At 42.2% G+C, this 16,744-nt stretch overlaps 1 protein-coding gene across 1 annotated transcript in view; it reads right to left on the minus strand.

Annotated features, from left to right (window-relative positions):
* cntln (centlein, centrosomal protein) overlaps nt 1–16,744 on the minus strand; it is a 420,736-nt gene that overhangs the window by 219,218 nt on the left and 184,774 nt on the right. The window contains exons 12-13 of the mRNA XM_078215313.1: nt 8,701–8,822; nt 7,353–7,478 (exon numbers count right to left, since the gene is read on the minus strand). Coding sequence (XP_078071439.1) covers nt 7,353–7,478; nt 8,701–8,822 — 248 coding nt within the window. The remainder of the gene's footprint in view (nt 1–7,352; nt 7,479–8,700; nt 8,823–16,744) is intronic.

A 16,744-nucleotide genomic window follows, 5' to 3' on the forward strand; every position in this document is an offset into this window, starting at 1 on the left:
TGCTTAACCAGGAACTAATACATACCTGAAGAGAAAGGAAAAAATAGTTTTTAATGAAAGGGCGGTATGAGGAGAAAGGGCAGAGTAGAACTGCTTTGAGATAGAATGAGATGATGAAAAGAGAGGTCATGGGTGTGTGTATGTGGCAGTGCATGACATTCAGTGTGGATCCCAGGATGTGGTGAAAACAGTGCTTCAAGGAACATTGAAAAGTATCGGAGATATCCGTAATCATGGCTGCATCCAAATCACAAAGGGTGGATTGATATCTGATCAAACACAAGATGGGAAATGGAAAGCATTGAAAGAGAATGAAGTAGAAGAAACACAAAATGAAATTCAGCTGCAGGGGAGAGCAGAACTTGTTCAAGGTGGAAGAGAAGATGGCAATGAATTAAACATTGCTACAAAAACAAAAGTCAAAACCTGAAATATGAACAGAAATGCTGGAAATACTCATCAGCATTTCTGGAGAGGGAAAAAGAGTTAACGGCCGGAATTTTACCGGCACGCCCGCCCCGGAATCGGGGTGGGTGTGGCTCGCAGAACGGAATTCTCTGTTGGCCTCGGTGGGATTTTACAAGCCTCGCCCAAGCGAGTTTGTAAAATACCAGCCAACGTTTCATATCCAGTTCTGAAAGATCACAAATCTGAAATGTTAACGGTGTCTCCTCCCTCCACAGATGCTGCCAAACCCGCTGAATTTTTCAGGCATTTTCTATTCTTATTTCAGATTTCCAGCACCTGTGGCATTTCAATTTTGTTCCTTTCCAAATTATTTCTGTGGAGATGTGGCTTCTCCTTACAACAGTGTAACTTCTGACTCACTGAGAACAATGCCACTGGCTGTACAAAACTTCATCTTTTTGCAATTATTCTAAGTAAGTAAAGAATTATGGAAATTTCCAGATTATCTATCCTTATAATTCATAATTGCTCAACATACCCAAGGTATCTCCATAAATTACATATTCCTTTCAGATAGCCTCTTGCACCCTCGATGCTTTTTTGTTCTCCAAGGGCAAAGGACACTCATTAGTTCCAACACCCGCAAGTAAGCTGGATAAAAAGAAATTAACTAAGCTGTCCCTTTAACGAGATTACATTTCATTAAACTCAAAATCTAACACCATTAGTTGCAGCAAAACTGAAAAAAGATTGGTTGACAATTTTAAAAGAAGCTCTAAATTACTTGTAGACATCTTCTTTCCAGTTGTTACTGAGGAGCTGTGCTTCTCGCACTGTCTTCCTACTGCTGGTTTGCTGCTCGAGAAATTGATCTTGGATTTCAATAAATAACGGAAATCCTCAGAATTGCTACATAATCCAACATGCTCTAATGATAAAAGCAGAAAATGAGCATCTGGAGGTCAGAGGGAAATCAAAGGTCTGGGTTGAGGGATCAGTGCTCGGGGGGAGGGGGGATAGGAGGTTGAGGTTATTGGGGGAAGGGGGTTGTAGGCAGAAGGGCATCAGATGTCAGAGGAAGTTTTCACTTCTGGGCAACTGTCATGCAAATTCTTATGTGAAGATCCCTCTGGGATTCCCCAGTGCATCTTTGGAGATTTGTGCACTACCTCAAATCCCTCAACTTCACCTCCATATGTTTCCAATTACATCTCTCAATGTGTTCGCTGCCTTCCCAAATGAATGTTCTCCATTTTGATCAGTCACTGGCCATGGTCTAGCGTTTGTGCTCCCTTCAGGGATGTTTTGAGGACATTCTGAAAGCATTCCTGCTGTCCTCTTGGGAGTCTCTTTTTAAGACCAAGTTCCAAATAGCTGCTTTGGGAAGCTGGTATCAGGCATAAAAACCATGGCCCACCCAGCCATGGAACTGAAGGGAACCCTTTCATATGGATAGGGAATTGGTTGGTGGGGGAGCCAGGATAATGGGTGTGATAATGAGCAAAATATGACTCATGCAGAGATCTATACTTGGCCTCAGTTTTTCATTAAATTTAAAACTGACTTAGATGAAGAAGAGAGCTGTATATCCTAGTTTGTTGACAACATCCAGTTAGGAGACACTGTAAAAATCCAGATGAGAGCAGGAAGTTGCAAATAGACATTGGTAGATTAATGTACAAAACTTTGGCAGATGTAATTTACTGAGTGGATCTCTTCTGTCCAGGTGTAATGACAGTAAGAGTTTTAATAACACCAGGTTAAAGTCCAACAGGTTTATTTGGTAGCAAAAGCCATTAGCTTTCGGAGCGCTGCATTCGTCAGATGGAGTGGATATCTGCTCTCAAACAGGGCATACAGAGGTGTCTCTGTGCCCTGTTTGAGAGCAGATTTCCACTCCATCTGACGAAGGAGCAGTGCTCCGAAAGCTAATGGTATTTGCTACCAAATAAACCTGTTGGACTTTAACCTGGTGTTGTTAAAACTCTTACTGTGTTTACCCCAGTCCAACGCTGGCATCTCCACATCGGGTGTAATGACACAGGAAGCAGACTGGAAAGGAGCAATATTTTGTTCTTAAATCAAAAGTTAAACCACAACCCTGTGGTGCGCATACCCGAGTCCCGTCTGGGACGATATCCGTTGAGGGGTCTGCCTGATCAAGGGCACGGGTGATGAGTTCCGTGTGGGTAGGCAATCGTCTATTACCACGGGTACTCGTATTCCATAAATCCCACAGGGAGATGAATTAAGGATTCTCCATGCAAGTCCTGAGGGTTATCACACTGGGCAAACAAGGCAACTTCAATAGCCAGAATAAAAGCAAAATATTGCAGATGCTGAAATCTAAAACAACCACAGAAAATGCTGGAAAATCTCAGCAGATCTGATGACATCTGTGGGGAGAGAATAGAGACAATGTTTTGAGTCTGGATGACCCTTCAGCAGAGCTGAGAGCAAAGAAAATCAGAAAAGATGTATATTATGAGAGTGCGGGGCTGCTGCAATAGGTGAGCTTCTGGAGGTCAGGGGAAAGAGCAGGACAGGAAAGCAAGGTGGTGTGTTGGTGTGTCCACATGACCATCGTTGGCCTTTTGCAATGTACTAGTGAACCCCAACACAAACTGGAGGAACAGCACCTCATCTTCCAATTGGGCACTTTACAACCTTCCGGATCGAACACTGAGTTCAACAACTTCAGAGCATGAATTCTCTCCTCCACCTTCACTCCGTTTCCATTTATTTTATTTCATTTTGTTTTGTTTCATCTCATTCATCCATTTTTATCATCCTTTTTTCGCTCTTCCATCTTTCCACTTCTCCATTCCCGCTCTCCTTGTCATTCCCCCCTCCCCCGCTTCCCTTTCAGGCCAACTGCCTTAACCATCTGTACTTCTGTTCTGCCTTTCATACATTCTGATCTCTTAGTGGCCACTTTTAGCACCTCTCTCAGCCGCCTTTACCTTCATTTACATTCCCTCTGTTCTATTATAGTACCCACCCCGCCCCCCCCCCCCGCCCCCACCCCGCCCCCACCCTCGTAGCATATATCTTTTCTGACTTTCTTTGCCCATCACTCTGACAAAGGGTCATCCAGACTCAAAAGGTTGGTTCTATACTCTCTCCACAGATGCTGTCAGACCTGCTGAGATTTTCCAGCATTTTTCTGTTTTTACTTCAACATCCAGGTCAGGAGGGTATTGAAATACTCTCCAATTGCCTACAACAAGGTGAAATGCCCTCTCAGGTTGATGTAAAATATCCCATGACATAACGTTGAATCAATTGAAACACTAAAAACAGATTTTCTGGTTATCATCCCTTTGCTGTTTGTGCAAGTTCAATATGTGTAAATTAGCTGCCATATTTCCTACATTACAGTAATGACTGCACTTCAGAAATACTTCATTGGCTATAAAACGCTTTGGGATGTCCTAAGCTTGTGAAAGGCACTTTACACAAACAAGTCATTCTTTGTTTTGCTGTCTGTCTGAGCAAGAAATCCTGAAGTTTAGTCAGGGGAAAGAATCTTTCAGCTTGGGAGTTTAGCAAACAGCAGCATCGTGGTTTTGGTGTTACAGTAATAATCCAGAGGCCTAGTCTAATAATCCAGGGATATGAGTTCAGAACCCACAATGACAGCCGATGAATTTAAATTCAATAAATCTGGAATGAAAAACTAGTCTCAGTAATGGTGACCATGAAACTGACAGATTATCTTAAAATCCTATCTGGTCCTTTAGAAAGGAAATCTGCTGGCCATAACTCTAAACCTACAGCACTGCTGTCTCACAGCGTCAGGGACTTGGGTTCAATTCCTGCCTTGGGTGACTGTGTGGATTTTGCACGTTCTGCTCGTGTCTGCGTGGGTTTCCTCCGGGTGTTCCGGTTTCCTCCCATAGTCCAAAGATGTGCATGTCCATGGACTGGCCATGCTAAATTGCCCCTTAGTGTCCCAAGATGTGCAGGTTAGATCGATTAGCTATGGAATATGTGCGAGGATACAGGGACAGGGTGGGGGAGAGGTCCTGGGTAAGATACTCTGTCAGACAGTTAGTGCAGACTCCATGGGCCAAATGGCCTCTTCTGCACTGTAGGGATTCTAAGATTCTATAATGGAATTGACTCTTACCTATCCTCTGAAATGGCCAAGTAAGCCACTTAGTTGTTCAAACTGCAATGTTAAAATCAAATCCTAAAGGCATTGCTGGTGTATCTACACAAGAACTGCATCAGTTCAAGGCAGCATCTTACCACCACCTTCTCAAGGGCAATTTGGGATGGGCAATAAATGCTGTCCTTGCCAGTAACATTCACATTCCAGCAATGAATAATATTAAAATATTTGGAATAAGAGAAAAGAAGAAAGAGTCTTGTAATTATCTTTCACCACCCTAAACCATTAGAGCCAATGAAGAGCTTTACAAGTGTTGCCACTGAACACACAAGGTAACAGAAAGATACGCCAATATGTTTTAAAGGTTCTCAATATAATTTTTTTAATTAATTGTTTTATTTCTAACTCAACCTCAGTCATTGATGGCAGCACTTGTAGGACGCAGTAGTGAGCTGGGATACACAGCACTAGTTACCTGAAAAACTGAGAGTAACTTCATAGAATCCCTACAGTGCTGAAGGAAGCCATTTGGCCCATCGCGTCTGCACTGACTCTCTGACAGAGCATCTTACCCAGGCTCCCGACCCTATCCCCGTAACAATGCGCATTTACTCCACTAATCCCCCAATTTACACAGCTTTGGACAGTAAGGGGCAATTTACCATGGCCAATCCATGTAACTCGGTGGAGTAAAGTCATTGTGTGGCAAAGGAAAGGATAAGATGAAACTTTTTTTAAAACTCTACAATTTTGGCTGAACAAGATCAGTTGTTTCCTCATTATTAATGAACCAACCAGTTAGAATAAACTACTGCACTCCAGTAGCTGTAAGAGATGCAGTGGATCCATCTGTTTTGCTACAGTAGAATTCAACAATAATCTCATATCCATGAGATATCCATTAGACTTGCCCCTGGTGTATAAAAATGCAAAAGCTTAACATAGCTTAACATACATTGTGGAAGCTGACACCATACCCATAATGTGATTCTGTTACTGCCTTCTAAAGTATATTTTATTTGTTGACTGACATTGTCACTTATGTGTTCTCTGTGGAATTTTCATACAGAAGTAATACATAATTCTGAATAAAAAGATTATCGTAATGCTTTCAGCAGTAATGTGAGGAGTGTAAAGTAACTGACATTATGCTTTTGTGAATATTTGATATATGGCATATTAACGTCAGACTGCTACCATAGGAAATGATCATCATTTTTAAAAATTTTATAACACAAGCACATCATCTTCAATGCTTGTTTTGGGAGTTCAAAGAGAAAATGTTCCACTACCTTAGTTACAACTGCCAATATACTATTTTTTTAATATTTAATTCTGGTGTGTTTAGGAGCAGCAAATTACATTTTTTATTTACATGCTTTACTAAAATATTATATTAACTTGTCAGAATTAATTATTCCTGCTGTTCAGTGTAGAACAAAGCTTCACCGTTTAAAGTTATATGGTCTTGCAGACAAAAATGGGGCCATAAGCAGTTATCACCCCAGTTATCTTAGAGCAGCCTGAAAAACTGGTGCAATTGGACAACAGACATGCCTTGGAATCGCAGCGAATCTCTCTGGTCGTTCACCAATGGAGATTTACTATCTGCCACCAAGTTTGATAACGTGGAACAGATGGTTTCCAAGTCAGAAATGTCAGAACATAAATAAATGCAGCCAGAAATGTTTATTTAACCTACTGAAGACTGAAAATGCCTTTTCCACCACATACATATAATACAGAAAGACAGAGTTCCTTTAGAAATATGACAGTCAGAGATTATTTTTCTCACTCATCAGTTATTTATTGTTTGTAATATTTTAGAATTTTTATTTAATGGAAACAGATTAACAGAATGCAAGAGAAAAAAAAGTTACTTTAGCTGAAGTTACAGAACGCTCAATCATTAAACATATCCACCCATCACACATATGTACACACACACACGCACAGGTGCATACATTCACATATGTGCACACACACTCGCACGCGTACACACATACGCGTACATGCACGCACGCACGCACGCACACACACACACACACACACACACACACACACACACACACGTTGGACAATAAGCTAGGTTTGGTGGAATTTCTTTTAAGAGCCCACAAACTGCAATATCAAAGCAATATTCTGTGTATTTATTTCAGAAAACACAAGTTTTCTTTAATGCTTTATTTAATACTCACTACTACTTGAAAGCTCTGTGAAGGGATCAATGCTAACCCCTGAGGACAGCCTACGCACAGCAAGAAAGAAAGTGACTCCCCTGTGCTCTCTCCAGGTCAGTTCCAAGGACCGTGTTAGCAGATACGCACCAGACCCTTAGCAGCTAGCTCTGCTGCTACCAGTAATTAGCTTGGACAGCTCTGGCTCCAAGAGAGGCAGCAAGGCTACATCATAATGAGCTCAGCTGGGATTAGCAGGACAGGGCAGGGAACAGAGAGAGATGAGGCCTTCTATATCACGTATGTAGTGAGGAGATCAAACGAACACGGCTGGCTAGGTTATCCCCTCACCACCTTATTCAACAAATGAAGCACGGCAGTGTGCAAAATACAGGCTAATGAAGAGCGACACCTCCAACAGATGAGAGCCACATTAATTAACACAATCCCCCTATCACATTATACAGATACTGTTACCACTACTAAACTTGTCACTACAGCTGATAGGAAGAGACTGGCTTATTTGATAAAAGAAGTTTGGCTGTTTTATCCTTGCAAGGAATTCCTCTGTGTGGCATTTAAGCACTAGAAGATCAGACGGAAGTGATACGGCTCTGCAATGTGTAAATTTGCAAAAAAAAGAAACTCACTTTTCAGTCAATAGCTTTTTGTGTTCTCGTTTGAAGTACGCTAGTTCGTTCCACACACCATCGCTGTCTTCCTGCCGCAGCTGCCAGGGCTCAGCACGCTGTATTTTGTTTTTGCTGCTTTTATTTCTGGAGCATGATGTAAACCAGGAATATGAGGTTATTCACAGGTTTCTTTCCCCCTCCCAACGTGAAGCTTTATAATTGAATAAAATTATTTCTAACCTTTGTAGAAACTGTCAAATCCACCAGAATTTAGTAGCAATGATTGGTTAAATCATTCTAACAGCAATGCTTCCCTTCAAAATTTATAGAAACGCTTCTAAAGCCAAATTGCCATATTAATATCTTGCAAGTTTACTAAAATCAAATGACAGGATCCTGTTCAAATGTTTGGAAGCGAAATTTCAAATACAACTTTGTCACTGAAAATGTGCAATGAAAACAAAATCCTTGTATTGCTTACAAAACGAGAAAAATAATTCTACTTTACATGTTTTATACAATACTTTATATGGGAAGGAATAATTATGCAATTGCGGATGTGTTCTTTTTTGCATCCTAGCATGGCTGGTTGAAGTATACCACAAGCTAAATGCAGGATAACGTTTTCCCCAGTAAAGCGGCTCAGACCCAATCTCAGAGGTGTGCACTACCTTCCCATATCAGCAATTCTATTGTCCAATTATTGCAGAATTATGTGCGTGTTTGCACTGTAGACTTGCTTCCACTGGGAACTTAGAATCCTTAGCAGCAATCAAACAAAAGGGAGACTTTTGTGCCATCTGTCTGTGCTGGATTTTAACTGAGGTCCCTGAAGAGTTCAAGCCAGTATATCACCCATTTTCGAACAAATGAATGGCTAAGGCTCATTCAGTACCTAGTAGAGTTTAGAAAAAAATTATTGGCTCCTTAAGAGTTTTATTAGAAAGATTTGAAGCACATTTGTCATTTTTATTTCCTCGCACTCAAAGAAGTATGATTGCAGCTAACTTGCAGTGACAGTTCCCTATTTTTTTTGACACGCAAGTTTCTGATCAAGTCCCACCGATAAACTTTGAGAATAATATAGCAAATGCTAATAAACAAATGAAGAATAAGTGGAAACCCACATGTCCATCACCATCTGAAATAAGTGTTTCGTTGCGTACCAAAAACATGGGCCCCGTTTATTCATCTGCAGTTCCACCTTCTATTTTAGATTTCCAACATTTGCATTTTAGCTGCAATAATCTAAACCAGACCAAAGGTTTCACTTTCAGGGCAAGATGAAAGCTAAATGAATAAATCCAAAATCAGAATGCAAACACCAAGTCATTTTCAATTAAACAGAAGTTTTCCGTATTCTTACTTGATTTGTTCCCCTTCCAACTCCTTTAGTTGGCCCTTAAGCATTCTGTAGTTGCTTTGTAAAGCTCGCAGGCGTTCCAGTCGCTGGTCGTGAGCTCTCCTCAGTTCCTCATTTTCTTTGTCCTAAACAGAAAATTAAAGGCGACAGCACAATTTAAATCAGTCAAATAGTGTTCTCATTGACCCAATACGTGATAAACTGGATGAAGTCTGTTAGTTTCATTATGATACGTAAACAATAATTTTTAATTCTAAATTAATCACACCTATGTGAACAACTAAAAGTTGACTTGTTATCATTCACTTTCCCGAGTGAATGAAACACAATTAAAGAAGGCCTAATAATCAATAGCACAATATGATTTCAAAATAGATTCTTCTGTAGGAGGTCTCAATGAGAAACAAAACAAAGGATTTAATAAAATAAAACAAATTATAAAATTCACAAATGCGTAAGTTAATAGTACTGATATTTATTGCCTTGTCTGACTAATCAAGGACTGAAAGACCAATACAATAAACCTGGGTTATTATGTCTCAATGTCCCAGCTTTCATTTAAGTTGGAAAGATAGGAGTGTAACACCATCTCAGTGGAAACACTATGTCCTTGAATATGTCAGTGTTTTACACAGAAGATGGACAGGTGGCAGTTATTTACAACAATGTACACAATTCATAAGTTTACAAAAAAACAAAGAAAGACCTATTGTCTTCCTTTCAATCTGTCAATCTGATTGCTGTCAATCATTTTTACGAATAATTATCGCAATGGACATATTGGACATAGTAGAGGTAATGTGTGATAAAGACTAATGGGTAATAAAGCCTGCAATTATATATATATATATAGATGAGACCTGGGATTAAAAAATAGCTGAAAAAATACATGATGGTAACTTGCAATTTGAGCAACAGTGGAAGCAACAGCAATAATGTCAAGCAGTAAGTTATTGAAGTATTAGTGGTCCAGAACAATCTTCACTTTAGATTTTTGTCGTGCACAGTTTACTAATTTGCATGGTCGAGCAAGGGTTTAATCATCTCAGGAGTGATAATCATTGTCGTCCGATTGCTGCTGCATTCAGATACTTGCCTGACCCGACACTGATCCACATTAATACCAGGTCTTCCCAACCGGGCTGTCCCAGAAACGTGGAGCACAGTATCCCTCAGAGAACTGTAGCTGGACAAATGAGTAGGGGTAGGTGGGTCAGATCTGGAGGGTGGTCAGTTCCTCAGGAAAGGGAGTCAGGTTGGGGAAGTTGGGGGATCAGGAGGGTAGTCAGGGAATAAGTGTGAGTGATTGTGGGGTTAGTTCTGTAGTTACACAGGAGTTAGATTAGGATATTTCCATATAACATTTCCAGGATAATAATCCAGTTCAGCACATTGGAGCTGTTGTGGATGATCCTGGGGAATGTACAAATTGACCATCACAAGTGGAAACTTAAGAACATAAGAAATAGGAGCAGGAGTAGGCCATCTAGCCCCTCGAGCCTGCCCCGCCATTCAATAAGATCATGGCTGATCTGAAGTGAATCAGTTCCACTTACCCGCCTGCTCCCCATAACCCTTAATTCCCCTGCCGATCAGAAATCCATCTATCCGTGACTTAAACATATTCAACGAGGTAGCCTCCACCACTTCAGTGGGCAGAGAATTCCAGAGATTCACCACCCTCTGAGAGAAGAAGTTCCTCCTCAACTCTGTCCTAAACTGACCCCCCTTTATTTTGAGGCTGTGCCCTCTAGTTCTGGTTTCCTTTCTAAGTGGAAAGAATCTCTCCACCTCTACCCATATCCAGCCCCTTCATTATCTTATATGTCTCTATAAGATCACCCCTTAGCCTTTTAAACTCCAACGAGTACAAACCTAATCTGCTCAATCTCTCCTCATAATCTACACCCCTCATCTCCGGTATCAACCTGGTGAACCTTCTCTGCACTCCCTCCAAGGCCAATATATCCTTCCGCAAGTAAGGGGACCAAAACTGCACCCAGTATTCCAGCTGCGGCCTCACCAATGCCTTGTACAGATGCAGCAAGACTTCTCTGCTTTTATATTTTATCCCCCTTCGCGATAAATGCCAACATCCCATTTGCCTTCTTGATCACCTGTTGTACTTGCAGACTGAGTTTTTGCGACTCATGCACAAGGACCCCCAGGTCCCTTTGCACAGTAGCATGTTGTAATATTTTTCCATTTAAATAATAATCCAATTTGCTATTATTTCTTCCAAAGTGAATAACCTCGCATTTGCCAACGTTATACTCCAGATCCTCGCCCACTCACTCAGCCTACTCAGATCTCTCTGCAGACCTTCCGCTTCCTCCACGCAATTCACTTTCCCACTTATCTTCGTGTTGTCAGCAAACTTTGTTACCCTACACTCAGTCCCATCCTCCAGATCATCGATGTAAATAGTAAACAATTGAGGCCCCAGTACCGATCCCTGCGGCACGCCACTATTCACCATCTGACAACCAGAAAAGCACCCATTTATTCCAACTCTCTGCTTCCTGGTGGATAGCCAATCCCCAATCCACGCTAACACCCTACCCCCAACTCCGTGTGACCCAATCTTCTTCAGCAACCTTTTGTGAGGCACCTTATCGAATGCCTTTTGGAAATCCAAAAACACCACATCTACCAGTTCCCCTCCGTCAACCGCACTAGTCACATCTTCATAAAAATCCAGTAAGTTCGTCAAACATGACTTTCCTCTCATGAATCCATGCTGCGTCTGCTTGATCGAACCATTCTTATCCAGATGGCCTGCTATTTCTTCTTTAATGATGGATTCCAGCATTTTCCCAACTACAGACGTTAAGCTAACTGGCCTGTAGTTACCCGCCTTTTGTCTACTTCCTTTTTTAAACAGCGGCGTAACAGTAGCCGTTTTCCAATCAGCTGGCACTACCCCAGAGTCCAGTGAATTTTGATAAATAACCACTAATGCATCCGCTATTACCTCTGACATTTCTTTCAGTACCCTGGGATGCATTCCATCCGGACCCGGGGACTTGTCCACCTTCAGTCCCCTTAGTCTACCAAGCACTGCCTCTCTAGTAACAATAATTGTATTGAGTACCTCTCCTCCTACCAACCCTCTATCGTTAATATTCGGTAAACTATTTGTGTCTTCCACCGTGAAGACCGACACAAAAAACCAATTTAAAGTCTCAGCCATTTCCTCGTATTCCACTATTAAATCACCCCTCTCGTCCTCCAAGGGTCCAACATTCACTCCAGCCACTCTATTCCTTTTTATATATTTGTAAAAACTTTTACTATTATTTTTTATGTTTAGAGCTCGTTTAGCTTCATAATCTATCTTTCCTTTCTTTATCGCTTTCTTAGTCATTCTTTGTTGTTTTTTAAAGCTTTCCCAATCTTCTAACTCTCCACTATTTTTGGCCACTCTATACGCATCGGTTTTTAATTTAATACTCTCCTTAAATTCCTTCGTTATCCACGGCTGGCTATCCCTTTTCTTACAGTCCTTCTTTATCACCGGAATATATTGTTGCTGAGTACTGAAAAAGATCTCCTTAAAAATCCTCCACTGTTCCTCAGCTGTCCTACCTACCAGTCTGCTCTCCCAGTCCACCCTAGCCAATTCCGCCCTCATCCTATCGTACTCCCCTCTGTTCAAGCAGAGGACACTGGTTTGGGACCCTACTTTCTCCCCCTCCATCTGCACCAGAAATTCGACCACATTGTGATCACTCGACCCAAGAGGGTCCTTCACAAGAACATCCTTAATTCTACCTGTCTCGTTACACATTACCAGATCTAAGATAACTCGTTCCCTCGTCGGTTCTGTAACATACTGTTCAAGGTAACTATCCCGACAGCATTCTAAGAACTCTTCCTCCATCACACCACGTCCAACTGGAGTCCTCCAATCAATATGCAGGTTAAAATCCCCCATGATTATTGCCGTTCCGTTTTTGCACTCATCCATTATTTGTTTGTTTATAGCCCACCCCACCTCAACATTATTATTTGGGGGCCTATAGACCACGCCTACTAGTGTCTTTCTCCCCCTACTATTCCTTATCTCCACCCATAATGATTCCACGTTTTGCTCCTTAGAGCCTATATAGTCCCTCACTACTACCCTGATATTATCCTTTATTAACAGAGTTACCCCACCACCTTTTCCTTCTTGTCTATCCTTCTTAAATGCCTGATACCCTGGATATTCATTTCCCAGTCCTGGTCACCCTGTAACCACTTTTCTGTAATGGCCACGAGGGCATACCCATTTGTGCTTATTTGTGCCATCAACTCATTTACTTTGTTCCGAATGCTTCGTGCATTCAGGCAAAGTGTCCTTATTCCAGCTTTTATCTGGACCCGAATTGTTGAAATGTTATTAACCTCCTCCCTCTTGCACCGTCTATAACCCTTCTCTGTTTGCGAGCTAACTTCCTCGCTCCCAGTCACCTCGTCTCAATCCCCTCCCCCCAACCTATCTAGTTTAAATTCTCCCCAGTAGCCTTAGCCAACCTTCCAGCCAGGACATTGGTCCCCCTGGGATTCAAGTACCACCCATTTTTTGGGTACAGGTCACACCTGCCCCTGAAGAGGTCCCAATGGTCCAGGAACCTGAATCCCTGCCCCCTGCACCAGTCCCTCAGCCACTCATTCATCCTCCACCTCACTCCATTTCTGTCCTCACCTTCCCGTGGCACAGGCAGCAATCCTGAGATTACTACCCTTGCTTTCCTTCTTCTCAGCTGTCTTCCTAATTCCCTATACTCTCTTTTCATGACCCCTTCCCCCTTCTTACCCACATCAGCGGTACCAATATGTATCGCTACCTCTGGCTCTTCACCCTCCCACCTCAGAATTTCTGGGACTCGCCCAGCGACATCCTGGATCCCGGCCCCAGGGAGGCAGACCACCATCCGAGACTCCCGCCTGCCTCCGCAAAAACATCTGTCCGTCCCCCTTACTGTCGAGTCCCCGATCAACACTGCCGTCCTCCGCTTTTCCTTAGCCCTCTGAGTTATAGGGCTGGCCTCCACTCTGGAGACACGACCACTGCTGCTTCCCCCAGGCGGGCTGTCCCCCCCAGCAGTACTCAGGCAGGAATACTTGTTGTGTAGGGGCACATCCACTGGGGTGCTCTCTGTCACCCGAGCTTTCCCCTTCCTGGCTGTTACGCACTTGTCTGACTCCCGTGGCCCCGGTGTAACCATGTTTCTGTAACTGGTATCAATTGTCTGCTCAATCTCCCTCATCAGACGAAGGTCATCGAGCTCCAGCTCAATTACCCGGTCCTGTAGGTGTTGCAACTCAATGCACCTGGCACAGATATGGGCGTCCGGGAGGCTAGGAGTCTCCAGGACCTCCCACATCATACACCCAGAACAACAAACTGGCCTCACACTTATATTTGACCCTTTTTAACTTCCTGGGCAATTCCCACAAAGTTCCACACTTTCAAACTCTATGTATCTATAACTTTGGAACTTCCAAAGTTATAGATTCATAGATCCTTAGGTCCTTAGAGATGGGATTTACGACCATTTAGAAAGATGCGGATTAATCCGGGATAGTCAGCACGGATTCGTGAAGGGCAAGTCGTGCCTCACAAATTTGATAGAATTTTTTGAGGAGGTAACTAAGTGTGTTGATGAAGGTAGGGCAGTTGATGTCATATACATGGATTTTAGTAAGGCGTTTGATAAGGTCCCCCATGGTCGGCTTATGATGAAACTGAGGAGGTGTGGGATAGAGGGAAAGTTGGCCGATTGGATAGGTAACTGGCTGTCTGATCGAAGACAGAGGGTGGTGGTGGATGGAAAATTTTCGGATTGGAGGCAGGTTGCTAGCGGAGTGCCGCAGAGATCAGTGCTTGGTCCTCTGCTATTTGTGATTTTTATTAATGACTTAGAGGAGGGGGCTGAAGGGTGGATCAGTAAATTTGCTGATGATACCAAGATTGGTGGAGTAGTGGATGAGGTGGAGGGCTGTTGCAGGCTGCAAAGAGACATAGATAGGATGCAAAGCTGGGCTGAAAAATGGCAAATGGAGTTTAACCCTAATAAATGTGAGGTGATTCATTTTGGTAGGACTAATTTAAATGTGGATTACAGGGTCAAAGGTAGGGTTCTGAAGACTGTGGAGGAACAGAGAGATCTTGGGGTTCATATCCACAGATCTCTAAAGGTTGCCACTCAAGTGGATAGAGCTGTGAAGAAGGCCTATAGTGTGTTAGCTTTTATTAACAGGGGGTTGGAGTTTAAGAGCCGTGGGGTCATGCTGCAACTGTACAGGACCTTGGTGAGATCACATTTGGAATATTGTGTGCAGTTCTGGTCACCTCACTATAAGAAGGATGTGGAAGCGCTGGAAAGAGTGCAGAGGAGATTTACCAGGATGCTGCCTGGTTTGGAGGGTAGGTCTTATGAGGAAAGGTTGAGGGAGCTAGGGCTGTTCTCTCTGGAGCGGAGGAGGCTGAGGGGAGACTTAATAGAGGTTTATAAAATGATGAAGGGGATAGATAGAGTGAACGTTCAAAGACTATTTCCTCGGGTGGATGGAGCTATTACAAGGGGGCATAACTATAGGGTTCGTGGTGGGAGATACAGGAAGGATATCAGAGGTAGGTTCTTTACGCAGAGAGTGGTTGGGGTGTGGAATGGACTGCCTGCAGTGATAGTGGAGTCAGACACTTTAGCAACATTTAAGCGGTTACTGGATAGGCACATGGAGCACACCAGGATGATAGGGAGTGGGGTAGCTTGATCTTGGTTTCAGATAAAGCTCGGCACAACATCGTGGGCCGAAGGGCCTGTTCTGTGCTGTACTGTTCTATGTTCTATGTTCCACAGAGTTCACAGCACTCAAACTATAACAGACACTCTTGCAAGATATAAACCATGACTGATTGAAAAAGTAAGGTTTTCACTTCAATGTTGCCAATTAAACATGAAAAAATGCATTGCAGAATAATTTGGGCTTCTTCTGTCCTGACAGACATATTTTTCAATCGGACTTTGAACAATCCTGAACATTCACAATGTAAAGTGTTCAATTTTGCATACTGTGCAGATGGGCCACATGAACAATTGAGATATAATCTTTGATAATGCCTTGGACTTTCATCCAATTTGGCAAATTAAATTTTGAAACTTTTGAAGTCTAATTCCATGAAATTAAGATCTGAAAATTGAGGTATTACTTCGGCTATATGTACGTAAAGTTGATAAAACACCAAAACTGGATGAGATGTATGCAAGGATACTGAGAGAAGTGACAGTGGAAATCACAGAGCCATTGGCCATAACTTTTCAATCTTCCTTAGACTCAAGGTAGTTCCATAGGACTGCAGAATTGCAAATGTTACACCCTTGTTCAAAAAGGGGTGTAAGGATAAGCCCAGCAGCTTCAGGCTCGTCAGTTTAACTTCAGTGGTGAGGAACCTTTTTGTAACAACAACTCTGAACAAAATTAATAATCACATGGGCAAATGCAGGTTAATTCAGGAAAACCAGCATGGATTTGTTCAAAGAAAATTGTGTTTAGTCAACTTGTTGGAGTTTTTTGAAGTGGTAACAGAGAGGGTTGATGAGGGTAATACTGTCGATGTAATGTACATGGACTTCCAAAAGGCATTCGAGACAGTGCCACACAATAGACTTGAGAAAAGTTGTAGCTCATGGAATAGGAGGGACAATAGCATCGTGGATACAAAATTGGCTGAGTAACAGGAAACAGAGAGTAATGTTTAACAGATTTTCGGGCTGGAGAAAGTAGTGGAATTCTCCAGGTGTAAATATTGGGTCCCTTACTCTTCCAGATATATTTATATACATAGATATATATATATATATATATATATATATATTATATACATATGTTAAATGGCCTAGTCCTTGGTATACCGGGCACAATTTCAAAATTTATGGATAATATGAAATCTGGAAGCATTGTGAACTGCAAGGCAGATAGTTTACAACTTAGTTGGTGGAATGGGCGGACAGGTAGCAGGTGAAGTTCAATGCAGAGAAATGTGAAGTGATTCATT

The sequence above is a fragment of the Mustelus asterias genome, chromosome 6, assembly GCF_964213995.1.
Source record: "Mustelus asterias chromosome 6, sMusAst1.hap1.1, whole genome shotgun sequence".
Classification (NCBI taxonomy): Eukaryota; Metazoa; Chordata; class Chondrichthyes; order Carcharhiniformes; family Triakidae; genus Mustelus; species Mustelus asterias.